General features: G+C 32.2%; 1 protein-coding gene and 1 pseudogene across 4 annotated transcripts; one reads left to right on the top strand and one right to left on the bottom strand.

Annotated features, from left to right (window-relative positions):
* Nucleotides 1–3030: 3030 nt before the first annotated feature.
* Nucleotides 3031–13263, bottom strand: LOC148597528 (uncharacterized). Of its 4 annotated transcripts, none has more exons than XR_015919212.1 (7): nucleotides 13150–13263; nucleotides 10930–11077; nucleotides 10382–10477; nucleotides 5683–9912; nucleotides 4961–5429; nucleotides 3690–3843; nucleotides 3031–3389 (listed from the first exon to the last, which is right to left on the bottom strand). XR_015919212.1 is itself a non-coding variant. In XM_088564256.1 (7 exons), exons 4-5 carry the CDS (start codon nucleotides 7652–7654, stop codon nucleotides 6598–6600), a joined length of 189 nt encoding a protein of 62 aa, XP_088420382.1. In that variant the 5' UTR covers nucleotides 7655–9912; nucleotides 10382–10477; nucleotides 10930–11077; nucleotides 13150–13263; the 3' UTR covers nucleotides 3031–3389; nucleotides 3690–3843; nucleotides 4961–6597. The 4 variants fall into 4 exon arrangements, 2 of the variants coding, with proteins under 2 accessions (XP_088420382.1, XP_088420381.1); XR_015919213.1 differs by having other exon boundaries at nucleotides 4961–5057; nucleotides 5293–9912; XM_088564256.1 differs by having other exon boundaries at nucleotides 4961–6655; nucleotides 7524–9912.
* A 2752-nt stretch (nucleotides 13264–16015) lies between these two features.
* On the top strand, nucleotides 16016–19286 carry LOC148597529 (uncharacterized; annotated as a pseudogene).
* Nucleotides 19287–23629: the final 4343 nt, after the last annotated feature.

The following is a 23629-nucleotide window of genomic DNA, read 5'->3' on the forward strand; positions in this document are numbered from 1 at the left end:
ACTTTTAATGTTATTATTTTTTTTAAATTCTTACCAGATTAAGTGCCTGTTTAGTATATATCTGATTTTAATAATTTAATTTCTAACCCACTTACTTAGAAACTCATATTCAAATAATATAGATATGATTATTAATGTGAAATTCACTATTTATTCACTTCACGTGAAGAACCTTGGTTATTCCATTGAGGCGGAAATCACGTGAAAATCGTATGAAACTAAATGAAATATTTTACAATTAGTTTTCAATTATTACTGATACAACCTTATCATGCATACTCCAAATCTTAAAAAAATAATCAATAGTCAGAAGAACATAGAATGACTCTTACCTTCTTCAATATGTCAGGAACGTTGGTTTCTAAATCTTTACATAAACAAAGGATGTCACCATCGTATCCTTTCATCATTAGATTTTCGTCGAGAAAACAAATACTTGACATTTTCCATCCAACTTACATCGCCAACATAGCTAACTGACATAAGTAATGAATTTAAACAGATACGTTTGTATAACATATTGTGGTTAGCTAACTTAAATCGACATGTAAAAACACCTGAACAGAAGACTATGCAAATTGATTTCTGGTCAGTCAAATTACCTAACAGTACAATTAAAGTCTCAATCATTTTCATGATGTTTGTTAAACCCACTTAATCGAGAAAAACTGTATTTTTTTAATTGTAATTTGTGATAGATGACGATTCAGATAACTGGTTTTGTATTTAAAAGCTTGTTGTCGTCACAAAATTTTCACTCTCGTTTGTCCATTTTCTCGCAACAAATTTTTTTTGTAGGAAGACGGCGAATGTAAAGGCGATTTGATAGTAGTTCGAAAAGCTATAATCATATAATAAATAATTCATATAGAAATTGTTCCCGACTTCAAATATTTTGCCTAAAGCTCCGTTTTGAGTAAGATCTTTTTTCTACGCCCCAGTTAAAGGCGGTGGGGAAACAGTCAAGTTATATACTTCAATTTGATCTCTAAGTATTTTTCATTTCATGAAGGGCATACAAAGGTGCATTTGTTGTTTTTCACAATATCTGTTCCTTTGTCTACTTTTTAAGACCGTGTGATTTTATTTAAACCCGGCTAGCATTAAAGTACGTATGAATTACTCATTCAATAATGTCCTTGTCTATTTTTGTATCACACTCGTGAAATAAGCATAAATATAAATTTGATCACGGAAAATGTTTTAAGATTTGATGGGGGAATAAATAAAAGTTTTTTTTAAAAATATCCATCAGATAAGTATAGATCTTCATCCAATAAAATCGTCAAAAATATGAGTCACGTGACATCATGTGAATTAAGTTCCTGTTTATTTTACACCTGATAATTTACCTATTAATCTAATTACTTACAAACTCATCTTCATCTCTTCAATGCGGTTGAAGAAAAAAAGTCGTTCAGAGAACTTCTATTTATTCCTACTTTCATAGCTTCTTCAAATAGAGTTTAATCCAAATTGAAAAATCCGGAATTGTTTATTGACACCAATTTTCTTTATAGATAGTAAGAGCATTGTTAGGCTTTAGAAATTTTTGTACGTTAAATTCTCCTTAAATAATCGATTATTCGCATGAAAATCTCCATTGCCATTCACTGTGAGACCTGCCATTTAACCCCAAATAATATTTAACTTTTTTCATTTAAATGTTGGGATTATATCAGAACTACTTATGTTTCTGAGAAAAATACTTAACTATTAAGTTAAAAGATGAATAAACTGATATTAATATTCTCAGAGTTTGGAAAAAAACAGTCAACCTCTTATGTTTATGGTAATAAGACTATAGTAAAGTAAGACTAAACTGAACCTAGAATGCACTATCATCTGACTGTTAAACCTGTTTTGTGTTTTTGTTTTGTTGCGGATTTTTTTGTGCATTTTATTTTTCGAATCACATTCATAGATGAAAGAGGGCGTTTGAGATCGAAACTTAGTGACAAATGTTATGATTTTGACTTTGCAATTGTAAACTCCCCATTCCTAATGGACATAAAATCTCCATTGTACTATTGATCAGTTACTGTCGTGTATGTGATTTGTACGCTTGCATACTTTTTAACGCTTGTTGATACCGTCCCTTCCAAAGTTTAATTGTCGCCGTATTGTATTGTTTTATTGTAACAGTTTGACTTCATGATTGATATGAAGTTTCTATTTCCTGGATATGGTTAGGTATCTTTATACGGATTAATGTCTTACCGAATTAAGATCAATCAACAAGCGAATTTGACAGGTGCCCCTTGTGGAGTATGACATACTGGACATTCTGGAGCACTGGCGTCACTCCCGGTTTTTGTTGGAGTTAATATTTAAATTTTTGTTTTGTTTTCTTTTTTGTTTGTTTGTGTGCTCTCACATTTCCTTTTACTTTAGTGTTTTTTCCACATGTAATTAATTTTACTCAGTTCTGTTCTTCGTCTTTTCATATCACATGTGTCCTATTTTTGCGTTTGAGCAATGTACTCTGATTCTGATATCGATGAATTGTCCTCTTGTTTCGATGTTCCTCGGTATTTTTGCCTACATCAATATGGGTTAAAATTATTGGAGCAGAAAAGAGGCAATGCTACTGAAGTAACTTAAGTTAGACATACACAAAGCATTAGTTAAAAGGTAAAAACCCAATAATTCGAATAAGGTTATTAGAACAGAAAGTAGAAAGACAGTATTTACGGAAACTCCATTTTATTACTGTTTTACCACCAGCCGGCCATCAATTTTCATTGTTTTATAACGACAAAAATGCACAGCCCAAGGTAAGAAAATGATACCGTGTTTCCGTGACTAATTTCGATTCTAATAGGACTAGTTTCTCCATATTATTTAATAGACATAGCCTTTGTGTTGCGCGAAATGTTGGCCCTGTGTTTATCATTTGTAACCTTGTTGTGGCCTAAACAGCATGGAAGCACGTAAAATTACCTTGTTAGATCATGCATGCCTTGACTAAGTGAATCAATTAGAATATTCAATAGCATAAAGTGCTTTTAATACTAGTTATTAGGCACAATTATTATATAAATGAAATATAGTACAAAAGCTAAACTATATGGTAGAAATTTAGTTTTAAAGATTCAAATAAAGATATGAGTCTATGAAAATATCTTTTTTTTCTATCAAAATTCCTCTCAAAAGAAACTAAAGGTAACAAAACGCAGCCGAAGAATACTATCGCTCATGCATTTAGTTTTTTGTTTTACGAATAACAACTTCTGTTAATATAAACTTTGAGTCACGTGTATATGTTTCCTTGAAACCTTCTATAAATGCATTCAATATTTCCTGTTTACTATGTTGATTTCTGTCATTTGAGAGTCCATCCATTATCCTCCTGCTAAACCATGGCGTGAGAGACATATTCATCTCTTCTAATGGTAAAAAAGCAAATGTTACAAATCAACGATATAATCTGTATAGAAATATAAAATATTTAATCAAAAAGAAATATTATTGAGTTTACAGTTCTCGTCAAAAGTTGCACCGTAGTCATCAAGCACTTCTATCGGAGAATGTTTTAGTTCAATTTGAAAAGCAGAAAGTTAAAAATGTGTATAACCGAACATCAAATCGAAATTTCCGTAACCTAATTATTAATTCAAATATTTTTAGGGCTGCAAAAAGGAACTCTCTTGTGTTTTATGAAAATAAACATGAGCAATAAACTTAACCTTGCATTTCTCTAGCAGGATCAAATAATGGTGCAATAGAATGTTAAATGTCTACCAAATCCAGTCCAAACTTTGCGCCCTGAAATGGTTTCTTTATTTCTTCGTCAGTTCGTTGATAATATGGATGCACGGAGATGATTTTCATGTACTCATCCTTGGTGAAAAAAATTAGTGTATGTAATGTTAGTTATACAGTGGAACCTGTTTAAATCGAACCCTAATTAAAACGGGAAAAAATTGTCTAAACGAGACTCTATTCGAAGTACTTTATATCAATTTAGTATATTGTAAACCTTTGTAAAACGAGTCTTTGTCTCAACCAGACTATTTCTGTAGATCTAAGGGGAATAAGATGGAATCCTGAGTAAACCAAAAGAACTTGTCTAAACCAGACTATTTTCGAAGTACTTTATATCAATTTAGTATATTGTAAACCTTTGTAAAACGAGTATTTGTCTCAACCATACAATTTTCCCGATCAAAGGGGAATAAGATCGAACCCTGAGTAAAAATAATAAAAAAAATGTCTAAACCAGACTCTTTTTGAAGTGCTTTCATATCAGCTTAGTGTATTGTAAACCTTTGTAATACGAGTCAAATAAATCAAATTTGAACTGCGTGTCGCAAAGCTGTTGTATAATCTCTCCATTTTATAAATAAGAAATAATTTATAACACAAAATATATTTACAAAAAAGGCAAAATCAACATTCTCAAATCCTAAACCCTCCATATAAAATTTCCATTGCCTATACTCATCCATATATGTACATATACATGCATCATAATTGGAAGATTACCCCAAACAAGAACTGTTGGAACATCATTTAAAATGTTTTAACCCGGATATCCTAGTAATTAATGAACCATTTTACTCCATATTACCTGCAAATCGTAATAATAGTTAAAAGAAACCCGTTCAAGCTGCAAAACATTATATTTTTTATGGATCTGTTCCGAATAATAATGCATATCGCTTCACATATTTTTGGTCCAATACACAACCCTTGCAGTAATATTTATAATAAAACCGCGATTTTAATTCATATTCGTTGAGGTTTTTCTGTTTTCAGAATGACTACATTTAGCATAGATTTTTCTAAGGATAAAGATAAAGATTTTAAAAATAAGGAACGGTCATGATTTCTGTTGTTATCAGGCGCTGCTCAACCTTCCGAAGTACCTGGAAGGAACTTGAAATTCCCCCTTTTTATCTGTACTTCGATATTTATTACCAATGCAATACAATATTTCGTATTAAGTCATACAAACCTTATTGATTAGATTTTGTCTGTACACTTGTGACAATAATGGCATAAAAAATGTGATGGTAGAGACACGTTCCAAAAGCGAACAAATAAGAATCCTCCTGTACATATAAACAGATCTTGTTACGAACAAAGAAAAAAAATGCGTTAAATCTCTTAACTAAAATTAATGTTTGTCATCTCTCGATATTTTCAACAAGATATTTACCATGTTTTCAAGTCGAAAATTATATTCTGTATTTTAATTTGGTATGATGAAGCACCAATTATGTAAGTATGCTTATGTTTTCAATGTTCGTTATAACAATATATCTTTCATGAAAATGTAATACTCACCAAGCAAAATGAAATGCCAAACAATTAAGAGTGTGTCCATGCACAAACCGAGCGGTGGTTTGCACATGACAAATTTTGTTTTCAAAACATTTTCACCATTATATATCATACATGCATCCTTTCTCTTTTGTGATTAACTACAACGGATATAAAGAAAAAAAGTACATAGAAAGCATTCAAATTCATTGACAAAAGGAGATAACTCTTCATTTTTGTGCAACATTTGGTTGCTTCGTTAGGTAACTTTAAAATCTTTCTGACCATCCATTGTCTCATTATTTTAAATTATTTGACATACATATGATATAAACATTACATTGGTAAGATAAAATGTAACGCGTGCCAAGGACCTGCTTATTTTTACAGCCTCTTTACCCATGATCATCTTACCTGTTTTAATTCAATGTGTCTGAGACGTAAAAAGTCGATCCAGTCTTTTGCAGCCTGCTTTTTAACAATTTCATTACATATGTCACTACAGTTGGGTAAACTTTCTTCTGACGCATGCCAATTGTGGTAATAACTGTCTGGACTAAAGGCAAATTTGTCATGATCCCTATTTATCGGTTTGTTAATAAATTGACATTTGTTTTATATAACCACAAATTAACGTAAAAAGAAAGATAGACAAAAACAGAAACAATTAAGATTAAACGATGATAAGACAAAAATAAAACAATTAAGATTAAACGATGATTACATAAGAAGAGTCATCGTAAAATTTAAGACAGTATATTTTCATCAGTAATTACATGCATGTCTATGTCGATATGTGTGTAAGATAAAAGAGTCAGTGAATATGCGCGCGTGTGTGGTAAAGAATATAACAATTAGACAAACACGAAAGCATTTATTGATTAAAAAACGTGCAATCGCTACTGTAGTTTCGTAGTCGATTGATCACGTCGAGTGCAGGTCTTGTTTTAGATTCCCGACAAAAAACGCGGAGGACGCAACATAAAATATGAAGTCTGGTTAGAATGGAGTTAGAATGTAACAGCTGGGTTACCTGGTTCTCTGCGAACTGATACCACTGTGATCTAACACAATAAAGTGCAGTTCGGCGTGTCGGACCAAAACAAAGTAAACTGTCCAGTCCATAGTACATGTTATAACCGTAGTCCGTGTGACACTCGTAAACATTACAAATGTAATAACTTTATATTTAAGCAGCAAGCGAAATCGATATTTTTATTTGAAAATCTGCCTTGTTAATTGATGGGAAATTCCAACCCCATACACCCCTTTCCCCTCGCTCTCCAAATGGTCGATAACTTTATAGCACTTTGCAATACTTTACATATGTTATCCGTTAAGGGTATCTCTAGCAACATCCTTTTCAGTTTTGGTCCGCCAGATCAATCTGTACAGATACCAGAAATATTACAGTTCTCCACGGATAGTGAGAATATTTTACACATATCATTTGACGCAAACAAAATATTCAGACGATAACTGCAAAGTCCAAACAAGAGTATGATTGCCTTTCCTATCTTAGAAAAGCTATGCTTCGATTTGGATAATATTATGGGAGTTTTTTTTCCAAGGCGGATAAGGTTTTTGACAACAGCGACAGAAACAGCAAAAATCGACGTGTTTCCCGAACTTTTTTAAAACATTATATTCACATCTTTTAATCAGTAAAAAATAGAGAAAGACTCAAAAACTATCAGAAAAGATGAATTCAATTTTTACAGAAACGTAATCTTAACCTATGTATTTTTATTTGTTTGGTTTAAAGAAGCCACACATTTTATCCTTAAGGACAATCACATTTTGTTACTTCAGGGACATTACTTTTTTTCGTTAGTATATTGGTGAACCTTAAGGGAAATTTAGCAAAAATAATACGTACAAAGAAACAAACGTAAATTGGCAACCTGTACGGCAAGCGTATTCTGCTTTTCTAGACACACCCGCCGATGTGCTTATAAAATGTCACCACAAGGGCAGACGAAAAAGAAAACAATATATCTAGTTCTAACACCTAAAAGTTTAATGATCATATTTAGTTACTTAGTAGCGTGTAATTATGTAATTACACAGAATGCTTTTCAAATCAGTCGTGTTTTTGATAAGCTAACTTACTTCGACAATTTGTGTAAAACTTTATAATTAATACAAGGAGATGGTTACATCAATTGTTGGTAAGGTTCATTGCCTTGTTCTTGTGTAGAGGGCAATATGTGTTAAACTGTTTGGTTTCTTGTATTGTTAGTAAACTTACTTACTTTGACAAGATCTGTAATGCATTTGAACACAAGGCAATGTCTATTGAATTGCTAGGTAAACATTGGTCAAACATACTGGATGAATTCATCAATGTATAGATTCTTTCACCTCTGTTTTTCACACCAAACATTGTACCACGAATTTAAAGATAAATCATAATAAGCGTTTGAAAGATTTGTCCTGTACGAAAGAGTAATCAAGGGAACCAAGGTTATAGCGGTAATCAAAAGAATGTACTCCAGGGGCAAAGACCAGACATAAAAACAGACATACATAACAAAGAACATAAAGTAACTAAAATCATACATAAAATGTAAAAAGGCAAATGAGCAACTCGGACTCCACTAAAACTTGCGAGAATAGACCAAGTGCACCGGTAGTGTAAGCGTCCTCTGCTTTTCTAGAAACACCCGCCGAATTGCTCATAAAAAGTCAAGTCCAGGATAGACGGAAGAAGAAAGAAAAACTATGACACGTTTAATAAATCAGTTTTCATGGCGCAGATGGATACACAGTAACGATCCACGAGTTCATGATGAAGACCATAAAACTTTTGTAGTGATGACTTCAATGTTGTAGTACCATAACCCTGTTCCAGAAGCCTATTTGTTAGAATTCTAGCGCGATACAAAAAGTCTGCGTAGTTTCGGTAAGCTCTGGCATAACGTATGAGTTGTGATATGAACACTCCGTACGCAAGTGCTGAAGGGATGTTGCCAAATATGAAAGGAAAGTGGGCAATTCTGAACGGAAAGTCATCACGTTTGTCGTAACATTTGGTCAATAGTTTTCCTTTACTATCGATTTTTAAGTATAGTTCAAAATATGACACTGATTTCACAGTTTCTGTATTATCTTTTCTCTCAATTTCTTTGGGGTAAATGCGATGTATTAAATCCCCCAAATTAGGATTGTTTAAAGATAATACGTCATCTATATGGCGGAAACTGAGATTAAAGGATCTAGCTAAACGATATTCTTTCTTTCGGATCAGATCAGCTGTAAAGTCGGTCTCATAAGAGTGAAAGAATAGGTCAGCAAGGAGAGGAGTAAAATTTGTTGACATTGGATTGCCGACCGTTTGTTGAAAAATGTGTCCACTACACTGGACAAATATGTTGTCGTTTAAAAAATCGAGCCTTTGGTAAACACCTACTTCTGTATATTTGGAAAATGATTTGGAATTATTTCTCACAAAGTATGAGAAATCTCTACCAAGAACTATATATTTGTATCTAGGTGTACCATCTTTTTTGGAAAAACAACGATGTATAATGTTTTAGTCAGGGTTTAAACTGATTGTGGGGAATAGAAGTATAGAGTTATAAAAATCATAGGTTTTGATACTATTATATTCTGATAGTAGTCTTGAACTGATTGTTTCCAAAAGATCTTTCGAATTTTTCAGGATCCACATTGAATTTATACCACTACGGGAGTAACATGTGTTGTGGCAGGACTGAAGACCCTCTTTGACAGCTGTGAGTATAGTAGTTAAAAGTTTTGAAAGAGGTTTGGTGGTAATTTTGCAGTTCCATCTATGTAACGTTGTTTGTACGGACTCTTGTGGAGTTTAGGAATCCAGTACATAGACGGTACATCAAAGTCGTCGTCCTTGGTAGAGAGACCAATAGAGGATCTCTTCTTTGGATAGTGTGGTAGTAGTATAGTTCTTATCACTGCTATTATTTTCTACTTCTACCTCTGATAATAAACATAGGATGTAAAACGTTGTGCAGACAAAAACAATGTTGTTTTGGGCATTGTCTGCTGGTACGCCAACATATTTATCATGTATAATAGACGATGTTTTTGCTACATCGGGATCTTTGAAAACTGATGTAGCAGTGGCACTCAATGACCTACTGAAAACTTTCATGCGTTTCAAAATTAATTACTTAACTGCCTTTAGCCACTGTGTCAGAGAATCAATGGCTGGTTATGTAAAAGACCGATGCGTCAATGATGTGACAATTCAGATACATCAAAATCCAACATTTGTCAAATACCTTCAGATTTCAATTACTGATGCTAATTTGTTTAATATCTTGTAGAGTGTATTCCTTTCTCAAATATGAACGGCACAAATAGGATTACTATCAGTGGACTTTCATCATACTGTTTTGTTTTGTTTTTAAACTGTAAATAAAGATATGCATAAAATTTGTCAGTGTATGAAATATGTTGCACATGAATTTCACATGAAGGCTGTTTGCGAAATATTTTTTGTTCTTTTACCCAGTTACAGCTCTATTTAATAGCAAGAATAGAATATAATAAAATGATGGTTACCTTTCATTTCTCTCTTCAATATATCTAACTCGTTGGTCTCCAAATCATTACATAAACATGTGATGTCACCGTCAAATCCGCGCATCTTCAGTTGATCTTTGGGAAACAAATACGAATACAACGAATCATTTTTCAAGAAGACTATCGTATAAATGGAACAAATTTTCTAAATTTTCTCAGTAAATAATTGTGGCAGTAAACAGAAAAATATCTCAGCAGAAGCTTTTATCGTGGCAAAGTCTAAACAGATACATAATTGACCAATTTTCGAGTATTCTTCTACAGTCGGAAGATGACAAAAAGCCAAAATAGTGTAGTTTATACTAATTACGTCATAAATGTCAGAGTATCATCGCCGCAAACTTTTAACGCATGCTAAGATATTGTCTTGCTGTTTTTATCACAGGTTTCAAAAATTTATAATATAGTTGAACTTATTGGAGACAGTATTTGGTTCTGAAGTCTTGTCGTCACATTTGGTTTTATCTTCACTACTAACCATTTAGTCGGTAAATAAAGAGAAAACATTTGTCAGGTAATGGATGCAATTATATAAAAGAATTACCAATGGAAAGGTGAAATACAGGTAGTATATTCCCACCATCGCATGATCCAAAATCAGCTATCATGAAATTGTCCCTTTTTTCAGGATATTTTCTAGCTACAAACATAAATTGATATGACATGAAGGAACATAAATTATACATTATGTAACAAAGTCAAAAGGTAGTCTTTTTTTCTGTAAAGGCGATAAAATTATATAAAATAAAGACCTATCGAACATCTCCTGTCTGGTTTTAGCTCGAAACGCTGAGGCGGATCGTTTTTGTGAAAAACTAACATCACTAACAGCATGTAGGCAGGCATATCATCCAGCTCGGACATTCCGATCCAATAAAACGCTACTCTGTATCCTTAAATACACCAATGCTTGGCAGAGACGCTGTGATTACCAATTATACTATCGTTTTACCGATTATTTGACAAGGAAAAAAATCCACTATCGAAAATTTTATGCAAATTTCTGCTACATACACAGTTATTCTGTATAGTTTTTCACAAAGATTTTAACAATTTGACAGCATCTTCATTTTATAAAGAAATTATACTTACATAGGACATGATTAATATAAAATCCTTTCCTGTCCTGGAATATTTTGTCGTGGCTCCGTTTAGAGTAAGATGCATATGCCGAGTAATGTCTCCCTTCTACGTCTCTGGTATAAACTGTTGCCATTATCTAGTCCTAATATCAATAGCTCTGTAGCAGAGAGGAAATCGACTGTTGTTTAATCAGTTATAAGCTACAAATTCTAGGCAAACATATCCGTATCTTCCATTTCTATAGTATTTTTGTTTCTGTCTGCCTTCATCTTAAATGATCAATTTAATTTTGAGATATAAATAATTTTATTTTTAAAAAGTTCTTTAAAGATTATCCGCTATATAACAATTGATGTGCATCCAGTGAAATCGTCAATAAAATGAATATGGGACATCACATGAATTCTTAAACTTTCTTATACGAATACAAATTATTTTTTGGTCGTTTAATGATATCACCCTTTCGTCTTCGTCGTCATATGGGGTCCGTAAACTTTAGTTTATTTACGATAACTTGAGTAAAACTTTCTTTTTGAAATTTTAACATATTATTCCTAGGGACATGGCGGAAGGACGTATAGTTTTTTTAGGTTTTTAACCTCTTTTGGAAATGAGGGACTAAGAGGAGGAAAGTGGGTGCTATCATTAGATTTGTTGATTCGATTTTTATGATTCAGGTGTCAATTTGTTCTTTGTCACTTACATCTTTTGAAAGTATTACAGGCTAAGCTTATTGTTAACCGCAATGGTGTTTATGGGGTACAAACTTCGGCCAAACTACAAAATTTTTTTTTTTAATTTACGCCGGATTTATGATTTATTTTCTTCATTGGAATCTTATGAAAATTTATAAACTGTAAGTCCATATGCTTAATTGTGTCCAAAAATAATTGTGTCCAAACTTGCCCTAAGTGAACTACACTCCACGAAGCTCTTTATTTCAGGTTGTGACAAATAAAAGAAAATGACATTCTGTTGTGTGCATTTATTTACCTATTAAGAAAATTTTGAAATCACCCAAAGGACTTAATTTTGAAATCACAACATGTTGATCTGATTTAAGATGATCTTAAACTCCCACTTTATACCCTTTGTTATGACAAAAGGTTTCTATTAGCTACACTTTCCAAAAATGGCTAAAAAACGGAGAATAACCATACGATTCATACAAAGGGAAGTCCATATAGTGAACAAAAAATTGAAACTCCAAACGAGGACGACAGACGAAGAACAAAACACCTTTCCAACATTCTGTAAAAATAATATATAAGTATGAGTTTTATCTTTAAATAATCCTAATTTCGGGGATTTGATACATCGCATCTACCCAAAAAAGGATACTACAGACACTGTGAAGTCAGCCGCATATCTTGAACTACACTTAGAAATCGATGGTAAAGGAAAACTATTGACCAAACTTTACTACAAACGTGATGACTTTTCATTCAGAATTGTCAATTTCCCTTTCATCTGTGGCAACATCCCTTCGGCTCCTGCATATGGAGTGTTCATATCACAACTCATACGTTATGCCAGAGCTTGCCGAAACTACGCAGACTTTTTGTATCGCGCTAGAACTCTAACAAATAGGCTTCTGGAACAGCGTTATGTTGCTACAAGTTTGAAGTCATCACTACAGAAATTTTATAGTCGTCATCATGAACTCTTGGATCGTTATGATGTATCCATCAGCACCATGAAAACTTATTTATTCAACGGGTCATAGTTATCCTTTCCTCGTTTGTCTACCCCGGACTTGACTTTTTATGAGCAACTCGGCGGGTGTTTCTAGAAAAAGCAGTGGACGCTTACCCTACCAGTGCACCTGGTCCATGCTCTTAGTTTTTAGTCCGAGTTGCTCATTTACTTTTGTTACTTGGTATGTATGATTTTAGTTACTTTATGTTTTTTGTTGTGTATGCCTGTTTTCCATGTCTGGTCTTTGTCCCTGGATTACATTCTTTTAATTACCGCTGTAACATTGGTTCCCTTGATTACGCTTTAATTATCATATGAGTTTATAAAATCACACATTCATCTAGTTCAAGTTGTTAATATCAATTTTAATTTCTATTTAAATATGGAAATAGTTTCATGTGATTTCAACTAGTTTATCAAGTTTACTATAATTTTACATATTCAAACTGGGAGTCTCAATCTTCCATAATCAAGGTATAGAATATTAGTAAATAAATGTAAATAAATAAAGTTAACATAAGAATAACTGACCTCTGAAAACTTCAAGTCAACACAACCTTCTACAAACTCTATGATAAGAAAAATATGGCTACCGACTAAAAAGAACCCACTAAACGACACAATGGAAATTTCCCTCCAAAACTTAACTACATATTGTCAGTGTCATGACTGACCTAGGGTCACTGTAATTAACATACTATAAATAAGTAAAACACATGTACTATAAAATCAAAACATACAGGTATATCTAAAGGTAAATCAAAGTACTGAAATACTAAGTACTGGTCTATGATCATCTGAAGAATAAAAACCAATCAGTAAAACAAGTCAATTCATATCATATAACGCATTAATAATATACAAAATAATCTTGTACACATAATAAAAAAAACACTGTACTACAAAATAACAAAGAGAGAGAAAGCGAGAGGGAGGGTTAAAGAAGAAAAAAAAACAACTTTGAAGGTTGATTGTTCAAATCTGATTTATCCATTCAAAGAAAGATATCAAATGTTAACATCAACATGCAATCACTTCATTTTACAGCAATAGTTGATAGTCCATTAATCTGACCTATTATAATATTAAGACTGGATTTGTATCATCATTATAAAGAAAGACACATTTACACATAATTTTCTTCATATGTAATTACTGGTGGACACTGGTTTCCATATCAAAATTTCTGTTGGTCATTTCTTCATACAACATCCCTCGACATGATCTTCAAATACCTGGAATTTACAAGAAAAAGTGTAAATGGGGAATAAATGGGAATACAATAAATGTATACACATGTACATGAATAAAACTTCTTCATTTCTGTGAAAAAATTAAGGCCTAATTTAAATTATTTTGGTACCATCGTTCAAAGCCAACCATCCTTCACGTTAAGATTACGTTTCAGTAAAAACAAATTAATCTTATCTGATAGTTTCAAGTCTTTTTTCTAATTTGTTTTACTTATTTAAAGAAGTGAATGTTATGTTTTAACCCTTACTATGCCAAAGAGCCTATAAATAGGCTTTTCATACTCTCGTATTTTGCCAAGAGCCTATATATAGGCTTAGCAAATGTTGTCTACACATTCAGCAAGTCGATTGTTCAGCAATAATGTCATTCACGTCACAGTTCTGAACGTGATGATGTGTGGGGCGCTTCACAGGGTAAACTGTGCATATTAAAACAACGTCTTATTTCTACTCGTCGTTATCTATTGATCAAATATTCACCTTTTATTTACTTCTGTTGGTTTTTACCTTCAGTGCAATATACATAAATCAACCTGCTCTTCATAAATTTCGTACAGGAAACAAAAATAGAAAAATGTGTAAAAGAAATAACAAAAATAAAGAAAAAAAAAGAAAAACAGAAACAAATACATTGTAATGATAAATTTTAAACTATATAAACATGTAATTTCAACGATACATTATGTAAATGTATTTATTATTGATAAAATCGCAAATATTGCACAATGATTTCAATTAAGTTGACATAGATTGCACGGAACATTTTGTCAACTGAACATATGATTATGAAAATTAGTCTTCTCACATCTAATTCATAAAGTTCAAAATCAAAAATGAGATTCTGAGCGAATTGTACTATACAAAATTCATCTCCTCCCGCGAACACGAAATAAAATTAAAAATCAATATATGTGACTATGTCAAAATTCGATTATTAACTTTATAACTGCAAACATAAACAAACCATTTAACCAAACACAACATTGCAAGCTACATAGTATAGAAAAAAAGAAACTGCTCCTATTTTTCTAGGTTCGGAACGCAGAAGGTGTCCTTTCATGCATAGCCCAATTATTTTGGATATATGAAAGTAATGAGTAAAGTATGTCGTAGGTTTTGTCATAAAAATACACGTAGGTCGAATTCAAATAATTTGGTTGTTTATCTTTGAAGTACGATCGTTTGTACTTCTGCTTTTTTTAAACTGTACCTATTTAAAGAGAATGAATATGAAATTCAAATTACTTCTTCTTAGTTGTTGTAATAGCTTATTATATAATTTTTAAATAAATATCAGTGTAAATAAAGCGGCTTGTGAAATCTTTTTGTGTGCTAACAATGGGTTTTTAAGTATTAAAAAGGTTTAAATACAAAAAAATACCAGTCTTGCAAATTGTAAATTTCGATATGCTGTACACGTGTTTCAAGGAGCAGCATTAAAATTAAATATGTAGGAAGATCATAATCAAAATATTAGTTGTATACAATTTCAGTGGAGAACTGTAATATTTCCGGTATTTGTACATGTACAGATTAATCTGACATGCCATAACTGAAATGGATGTTGCTAAAGATGCCCTTAAGGGATAAAAATGTAAAGTATTGCGAGGTGCTATAAAGTTATTGACCATTTTGAGAGCGAGAGGAAAGGGGTAATGGGGTTGGAATTTTGCATGGATTCTATAGTAACTATATTTGTTGAGGGTATATTTTTTCAGAATTTTTTTACTGCATTCTGAAGGCCTACTTCTATATATGTAGATTTACAGTTTAATTGATAAAAAACTGAGTACAAGACCAAAACTCGCACAGACGGTACAGTGGATACCAACAGTTGTTTATGAATTGCCTTACAATTCAGTTAATGCTATCTAGATCTGTTTAAAGTATTTTTCCCATCTGTAGGTTTTGTGGACCAATTCATGGATTGATACAATTAAGGCCTACCACAAAAGAAGTGGAAACCCTATATTTATCAGACTGTCCATCCGTAAACAATAGTTCCCTGGCTGTTTTTCTTTTTATAAGCTTTAATATTAAGTGTTTGTCAAAGGTGATGAATTTGTTTTCAAAGAAATGAAAAATTTATTCTATAATATTCAGACATACCAGATGACATATCCCTGGAAATTAATTTAGACTTAAAAACAAGTGAACAAAAGATTTATGACTGGAAAATCCACAAAGTAAGAACAGTTAATCAGGACAGATGAAGAGTGGACTTGTTGAACAATTTGAAGAATGAAGAGGCTCTACTAATTATGGATTGGGTCATGAAATTTTTGCCCCTTGCATTTCCGGAGAATTAATCAGACTGGTTTGGCCAGAAGGGCATAAATTGGCATGTCATTGTCTGTACTTATAAAGATACAGAAATGAATTTGGAGGTATAATATTTGTATTGTTATAATACTTTTACGAAACTTTTGTGAATTGTTCATATCTTTGAAGTAAGCTCCGTTTCGATTTGTATAAATGTTAATTTTTACAATCCTGTGTTATGAAGTTTTACTCTTTAAAAAAAAAGGCGGAAATGGCCAAGGAATTTTATTCATTGACAATCGTTGAAAGCAGACCATTTGTTATGATGATCGACTAATAAATATAAAAGGTACTTGGTAACCTTGTCAGAAAAAGTGTGTTTTAAACAAGAAAGAAATGTATGGGTGAAAAATCAAGACAACAATCTTAGTTAAACTTGAGGTAGCCGTGATAGTGCCAAATTTTGTGTGCATTTTTTGTTTTTATTTTTTTTTGGAGACAGGATATTTGATAGGACTCACAATATTTCTAGGTGATCATATAAATTCATTATAAGCATAAGGACAATTTAAAAAGGCGACGCGCGTATCATGTGCTTATAGCACGGCTCTTTATTTAATCATAGTGTTATCTATTCTCTAGAAATTTATGCATTGAGCACCCACTTTATATAATTTGTGATTGGTCTTGTTGACATATTTTGATGTGACTTAAGTTAACTTGGTTTAAAAGTGGAAGACAAAAAAATAGGGGGGCTTATAGTTGTAATGTTGTAGCATAATTATGCTAGTCCATTAATAAAAGTGTATCAAGAAACTTACATCAAAGTAAAGTTATATGCAAGGTTTAGTTGGTTTTTTTAAGTTAAATTGTGTATATTGCAATGCAGTATGTCCATGGACACCTTTTCATTTCAGAATAGAACTTATGCAAATCTTTTGATGGAGTTAAGCAAGATAGGATGGCTGTAGCCTGCTGCCTTGAACATGTACTAAAATCCTTAAAGTGCAAATTCCAAGTATAACCAAAGTTAACATCAGAACAGACAATGTGGGATGTTACCATTGTGGAAAATTATGGATTGCTCTTCCAGCAATTAGTGAAAGAATAGGTTATTATAATTTGCGAAACTTCATAATATTCATGCCAAATCACATAAGCACAAAACATGGCAAAGGGAGATATTCATAATACATGTATCAATAATATCATAAGATTCAACTATTTGTGCTTTGGTTTTGTTGCCAATATTTATACAGGAAGTTTCAGAATATTTATTTTACACCAGTTTCAGTGATTGGGATTAAAATTTTGAGAATGGACTATTTTTAATCCTTATACAGAATCAGCTTCAGAATTTAAACGGGTAATTCATAAACATTCTTCATAAAACGAAATTCTGATTTTAATGGGACATTGTCAGCAAGAATGTGATAAAAAAAAAGCGCATGCCCTCCTCTAATTCCTATCACTGGTTTCAAAATGAATGCCTATAAAGGACAATTAGAGTTTGCAAAATTGCAAATATTAAAATTCAGAAGCTGCTTAATGTATTACTGTTTCATTGAGAGAAAAAAAAAACAAAAGACAAATTAACATAATTTTGCCTATATCTTTATATTCAGTTTGTATACACCTGCCAACAATGTATGTCTGTTTGTCTGTCAACATTTCTTGTATGTGTAACTCTTCATAAACTGATTGAGGGGTTTGGTTGAAATTGCATAGAATGATTGGGCGTCATATGTGGATGTGAATGATATTAGAAATTAAAGGCAAAAAATGGGGTTCAAATGATTTTGGTGATGTCAAGACTGTAACGTGACTTCCTGTGAATGGATCTCTTTGAAATTGTATTAAAAGGTGCCATACCACCAAAAAGAAAATTAGAATTTATTTTTGGGGTATAAACATGAACCTTTTTGGAATAAGGTCCCAGAAAGGGGGCATGAAACATACATATTCCTTGTTTGAACAATAACTTTAGTAAAACTGAATGTAATCAAAAATCCAATCTGTATCAAGAATGACTGTTGTTTCCATACTTGCCCAAAATTTTCAGGGTTCAACCTCTTCAGTCATATCAAGCTGCGCTGTGTGAAGCATTTATATTACATATAATCCTTATTTAATTTCAGTCTGTGGTATGCAGTAAATATATATACATTTTTTGAAAAATAGAATTATTTCATAATTTATTATTAAAATACATTTTTTTCAGGAATCAACATTGTCAGATATGGTTTTAGTGAAGCTCAAAGTGGGAAATCATACTGCGATGCCAAAATTGCTCATATGCTGGCAAAGTTAAGAAAAGCTGTTTCATCAGGAATGAATGTTCTCAATGCTTGGGATATGAAAAAAGCAATTGATATGCATGGTGGTGTGTCAGGATGCCAGGTTGCACACATCCAAATAAAAATATCACCTTCAACTCAACGCAGCAATTCTATCAAATGGGTTAGTAAAATTTCAAATGTAAAATTTGAGGATAATGGAACCTTACTAACATGGAAGGCATATAAGATTGGTCTTGGATAGAAAATTAGAATAGTTCCATCAGCACCCTTGCCTAATTTTAGGGTTATTACAGATTTTATTGTTCCTGAGAAGTCAGAGGGTCATATCAAAATTCCAAATGTATGTTTATTATCATCAGAAATAGATACCATCAGCTGCTCAGAAAGTGTATGCACCATAGTGTTTGAATCCTACACTGATATGCTGTCTTACTGTACACTTGCTGACCATGAATATGCGCTACAACATAAAACTGCATATGATGAGGTGAAAATGAGATGGAAGGACAATTTCTTCAACCTTTCTGCAGATTTAAACCAGTATAGAACAGAGGCAGAAATAAGTGAAGGAACAGGTGTGTTAGTAAAGGGATGGGCACTAAAGAAGGACAAAAAGAATGTAAGATTTTCAGATAAAGTCAAGGATTATTTATCTGATGTCTTTACTGCTGGAGTGTTAATTGGGAGAAAAGTAAATCCTGCAAATGTCTCCAGGAATACTAGGTTGGCAAGGGATGGTAATGGAGAAAAATTGTTTCAGCCAGAGGGATATCTTGAAGTTGGTCAGATAACTTCCTACTTTTCACGCATTTCTGTTTTGACGAAAAACCCCTACCGTAAGAACAGATATTGAAGAACAAGAAATTCAAGCCATACTTCTTGCCATAAACACAGCCAATACAGTTAAAGAACTATAAAGTTGAATCAGTTACTAATGACCTTTTATACTTATGACTTATTTTAACATTCAAATTGTGTTGAATCTTAGCAGTTTTTTTTCAAATATATTTCATCTGCTGTTTATCAAAATGTTTAACTATAGTCTGTCATTCAATCTCCGCCGTAGTTTATACTCAGTCATTGACAGAAAAATCAATTATTATTTAATATTTCCCCATTACTTAACAATGTATTTTTTTTAAAGAAATTTGTAACTCTGGCTGCTACTGAAAAAAATATTATATTGTGTGTAAAAGACTCAACATAAAATCCCAGTCCCCTCTCCTTGAGAAGAAAATGGTCTGTGCCTTATTGAATATTGTTCATTTTAGAATATGTTTAAGATTTGTGAGAAAGGGAAACAAGGACATTTAGAAGTACATGTATGTTTACATTGTATTTGGTTTTTGTATGTTATTTGACCATTTGACTTAAAAAAATACAATTTTCTAATTATCATTTTTTGTGATTTTATGTAAATCAATGCTTTGATGAGTCTCCATATAAAATGTGGTATTGCAGTTCTTCCGAAACGTACATGCACATAGAGAAAATGTTTTTAATTTAAACCTCTTTCGAATTTAATCTTTTGCCCTTTGAACCTTTTGTGGAGTATCAATAACTTTTTAACTTGTACTGTTCATATATATTCATGAAGATAGTACATTATTTCAATATTCTTATTCAATCTCTAAAAAACCCAACTTGTGATATTTTAAGTTTTGTAGGATTTGTCTGACCTTTGACCTTTTGATAAAAACACCAGATTTCTTTTTAAAAATGTAGTTTTGTTGTATAATGCTCATTATCAATGAGTATTATTATCAAACAGATTTGATTTTTGTATATGATAATTATTATCATTAAAAACTGTAAAAAATATCTAATTCATCCAGTTTGGATTGACTTTTGACCTTTAACAATGTTATTATTTGAATCTCAACTAAGCCGAATTTGTCTTTATTTGTTCATACTACATATTTGTTATGATTTTCTATATTGACATATCCTTGAATTGGTCATGAAGTAAAGCTGATATATGTAAATTTTGTTGTTTTTTTGTTGTTGTTTTTGTATGACTTTTTACCTTTGACACAAAAAAAAAACAGTCTGGACCCAAATTACGATTAAACTCATGATGCCCTATGATACTCTCTAGATGTTTGAACGCCAACTGCCTGCGCTTTTTCCCAAATCTTCAGTTTAATATTGCAGAAACTAAACAAATTTGCATTTTTATCCAAAATGACTGACACTGACATCAACCAAAGCATATTTGTCCATGTTATGATAGTTTGAGAGAGTTAAAACCTAAGTTGCAGGTAATAATTTACATTCTGGAGCAAGAAAAATGTAGATATTATTTTGGAGAGATGTAATATTGCTAATAGAAAAGGGATGATTATTAACAGTTTTCTGTGTAAATTCTATGCGAAAAGACATATTTAGTTACTAATGGGTTGCCATGGAAACAAAATAGTTGTAGAAAAAATACTTATGTAATTTTATTCCTGGACCTGAAAGGAACATGCTGTGTTATGTTAATCTGGGTACCTTCTGCCTGATTTTTAGGTGGACTGCTACTTATGTTGTTTGTTATTATTGAGGACGTAGATATTTTCTCAGTTTCCACATTTCATTACTTTTGAAAAGTATGGAAAGTAAAAACAAACACAATTTAAATGTTATCAGTTAAATATTAAGTTTTATGTCATCTAGAAAGTGAATGAATCAATTAGACCGTAAACAATCAAAGCTGAAAACAAGACACTTATTTGATTTGTAGACCGTCGACAAACCATATTAATTACAGGCATTACCGACTATACAATATGTTCCCGATATTCTTATTAATATTGGATAATATTATTATACAACAACAAAGCGAAATAAAAAAGAATTATGTCATGGTTTGTTACCATTGTGACGTGTAAGTTTTTGTAAGAATCAGACAAAATGTGAAAAATCAGAAACATGCATGTGAGCAAAAACTGATCTGACAATCTGATTTCTGTCAATGATGTTTTCTCTAATTGAAAAGTTCATTATTTGATCTCTGCATTTCTAGATTTGCTCGGAAATTTTTCAATAGAATGTTAGAACAATGAGGCTTTTCACAGAGTTATCTTTCCTTGAAATATTCATTTTCAATACGTTTCAGTTCAATCATAACTTGATTTACCAGAGTGATATTGAAAATCTTATCTTTTTTTCCGGATTTTGATGGTGCAAATGATCAAATTAAATTTTCAAAATGATGATCTTTTTCAAACCATGGTTCACCCACTGCCTGATTCTCACAGAGACTGACACTTAACAACCAATTTTCTTTTCTTTTGTGTAATTAGATAATACTTGTATATCAAACAATCTTTACGTATCATTACTTTTCTTAATAAGGATGAGTACATGAAAATCAATTTCGAACTGACGAAGAAATAAAGCAACAATTATAAGAACCAACATTAAAACAGAAATTGGTTGACATTCATCATTTTATTTAACATTTGTTTGATCCAATGACCAGAATAGAAGGCATGTACTGCACTATATGATTGTGTTCTCCGGAACCGATTATACTAACCTTCAATAAATTAATGCTATATTTTCGTCATTGCGTAAAATGCCAATTACGTAGCATCATTTAAAGTCAGCCTCATATCTTGACCTACACTTAGAAATCGATGGTAAAGGAAAACTATTGACCAAACTTTACGACAAACGTGATGACATTTCATTCAGAATTGTCAACTTCCCTTTCATTTGTGGCAACATCCCTACAGCACCTGCGTATGGAGTGTTCATATCACAACTCATACGTTATGTCAGAGCCTGCCGAAACTACGCAGACTTTTTGTATTGCGTTAGAATTCTAAAACATAGGCTTTCGGAGCAGGGTTATGTTGCTACAAGATTTAAGTCATCACTACAGAATTTTTATGGTCGTCATCATGAACTCGTGGATCGTTACGGTTTATCCATCTGCGCCATGAAAACTGATTTGTTCATTGTGTCATACTTTTCTTTCCTCTTTCGTCTACCCGGGAGTTGACTTTTTATGAGCAACTCGGCGGGTGTTTCTAGAAAAGCAGAGTACGCTTACCCTACCGGTGCACCTGGTCCATTCTCCCAGTTTTTAGTGGAGTCCGAGTTGCTCATTTGGTTTTGTTACTTTGTATGTATGATTTTAGTTACTTTATTTCCTTTGTTGTGTGTGTCTGTTTTACATGCCTGGTCTTTGTCCCTGGATTACATTCTTTTGATTACCGCTACAACCTTGGTTCCCTTGATTACTCTTTAAAACTCTTATTACGACACAAAACGTATGAATCATTAGGATATTTTAATAATAATGTCCGAATTTACATTTATAAATAACAATTTTAGTAGTAGTCTTTGTTTAACAAAAATCAGACAGAAGATGATTGGTCTATGTCAAAAACCCATCGAATTTACTTCAATTTCTTACTCAGAAACAGTTACAGACCATATGGACAGTCATATATTGTTTAAATTTATTTTGTGCACTTTTGAGATATTAATTGTAAAGATTATCTACGTAATTGGCCTGTTGCAAGAATTATTTATTTGGTTTCATATGCTTGATTGCAGTGGGATATGAATGTAAAATTTTCTAAAAAAAAAAAAAAACAGATCTAAATACAGAATGGACAATTTTACATATGTAACTTCATTTCGTCGATGTTTTTTTTTCCTACCGTGTTTCACCTTTGCCCTAGGCTTTGTCTAAACATTTGACAAATTGTGTTCCAAATAAATCACCTCAGACTGTGATATAGTTCTAAAATATTATATCATTTACTAATCCTGCGGTGCACCAGATCAAAGCTCCCAGTTCGGGTTGCACCTTCATTTTTTGTTTCTATGTATATGCTATTTTGTTATTTCATGACCTTTGATTTGTGTTTATTTTCCCTGTCAAATATTTATCCTTGGAATACTTTCTTTTGATTTGTGTTTGAATCCATTGGTTACTCTTCTTTGGACAACATTCGGTATTTGCCATTCTTATACATTTCTTTCTGTGTTGATTTTAATTTTTTTCTGTGTATCCATCTGCATCGTGGGAACCGATTTTTCAACAAGTCATAGCTTTATTTTCCTCTTTTGTCTACCCTGGATTTGACTTTTTATGAGCTACTCGATGAGTGTTTCTAGAAAAGCAGACGTCACTTTTTCTACCGGTGCATCTGGTAAACGCCCTATTTTGTTTTTATTACAGTCCGAGTTGCTGAT

This window comes from Perna viridis, chromosome 15 (assembly GCF_037379345.1).
Source record: "Perna viridis isolate PV_CMFRI_1.1 ecotype Kerala chromosome 15, ASM3737934v1, whole genome shotgun sequence".
NCBI lineage: Eukaryota > Metazoa > Mollusca > Bivalvia > Mytilida > Mytilidae > Perna > Perna viridis.

What these genes read in the sequence shown, in the direction of transcription:
- LOC148597528 (XM_088564255.1), bottom strand. Translation starts at nt 11,053, where the DNA reads ATGGCAACAGTTTATACCAGAGACGTAGAAGGGAGACATTACTCGGCA. An exon ending in TTATATTAATCATGTCCTAT is followed by an intron (nt 10,478 to 10,929) that starts GTAAGTATAATT and finishes TTATGTTTGTAG; the next exon opens with CTAGAAAATATCCTGAAAAA. An exon ending in TGTATTTCACCTTTCCATTG is followed by an intron (nt 9,913 to 10,381) that starts GTAATTCTTTTA and finishes TGTTTCCCAAAG; the next exon opens with ATCAACTGAAGATGCGCGGA.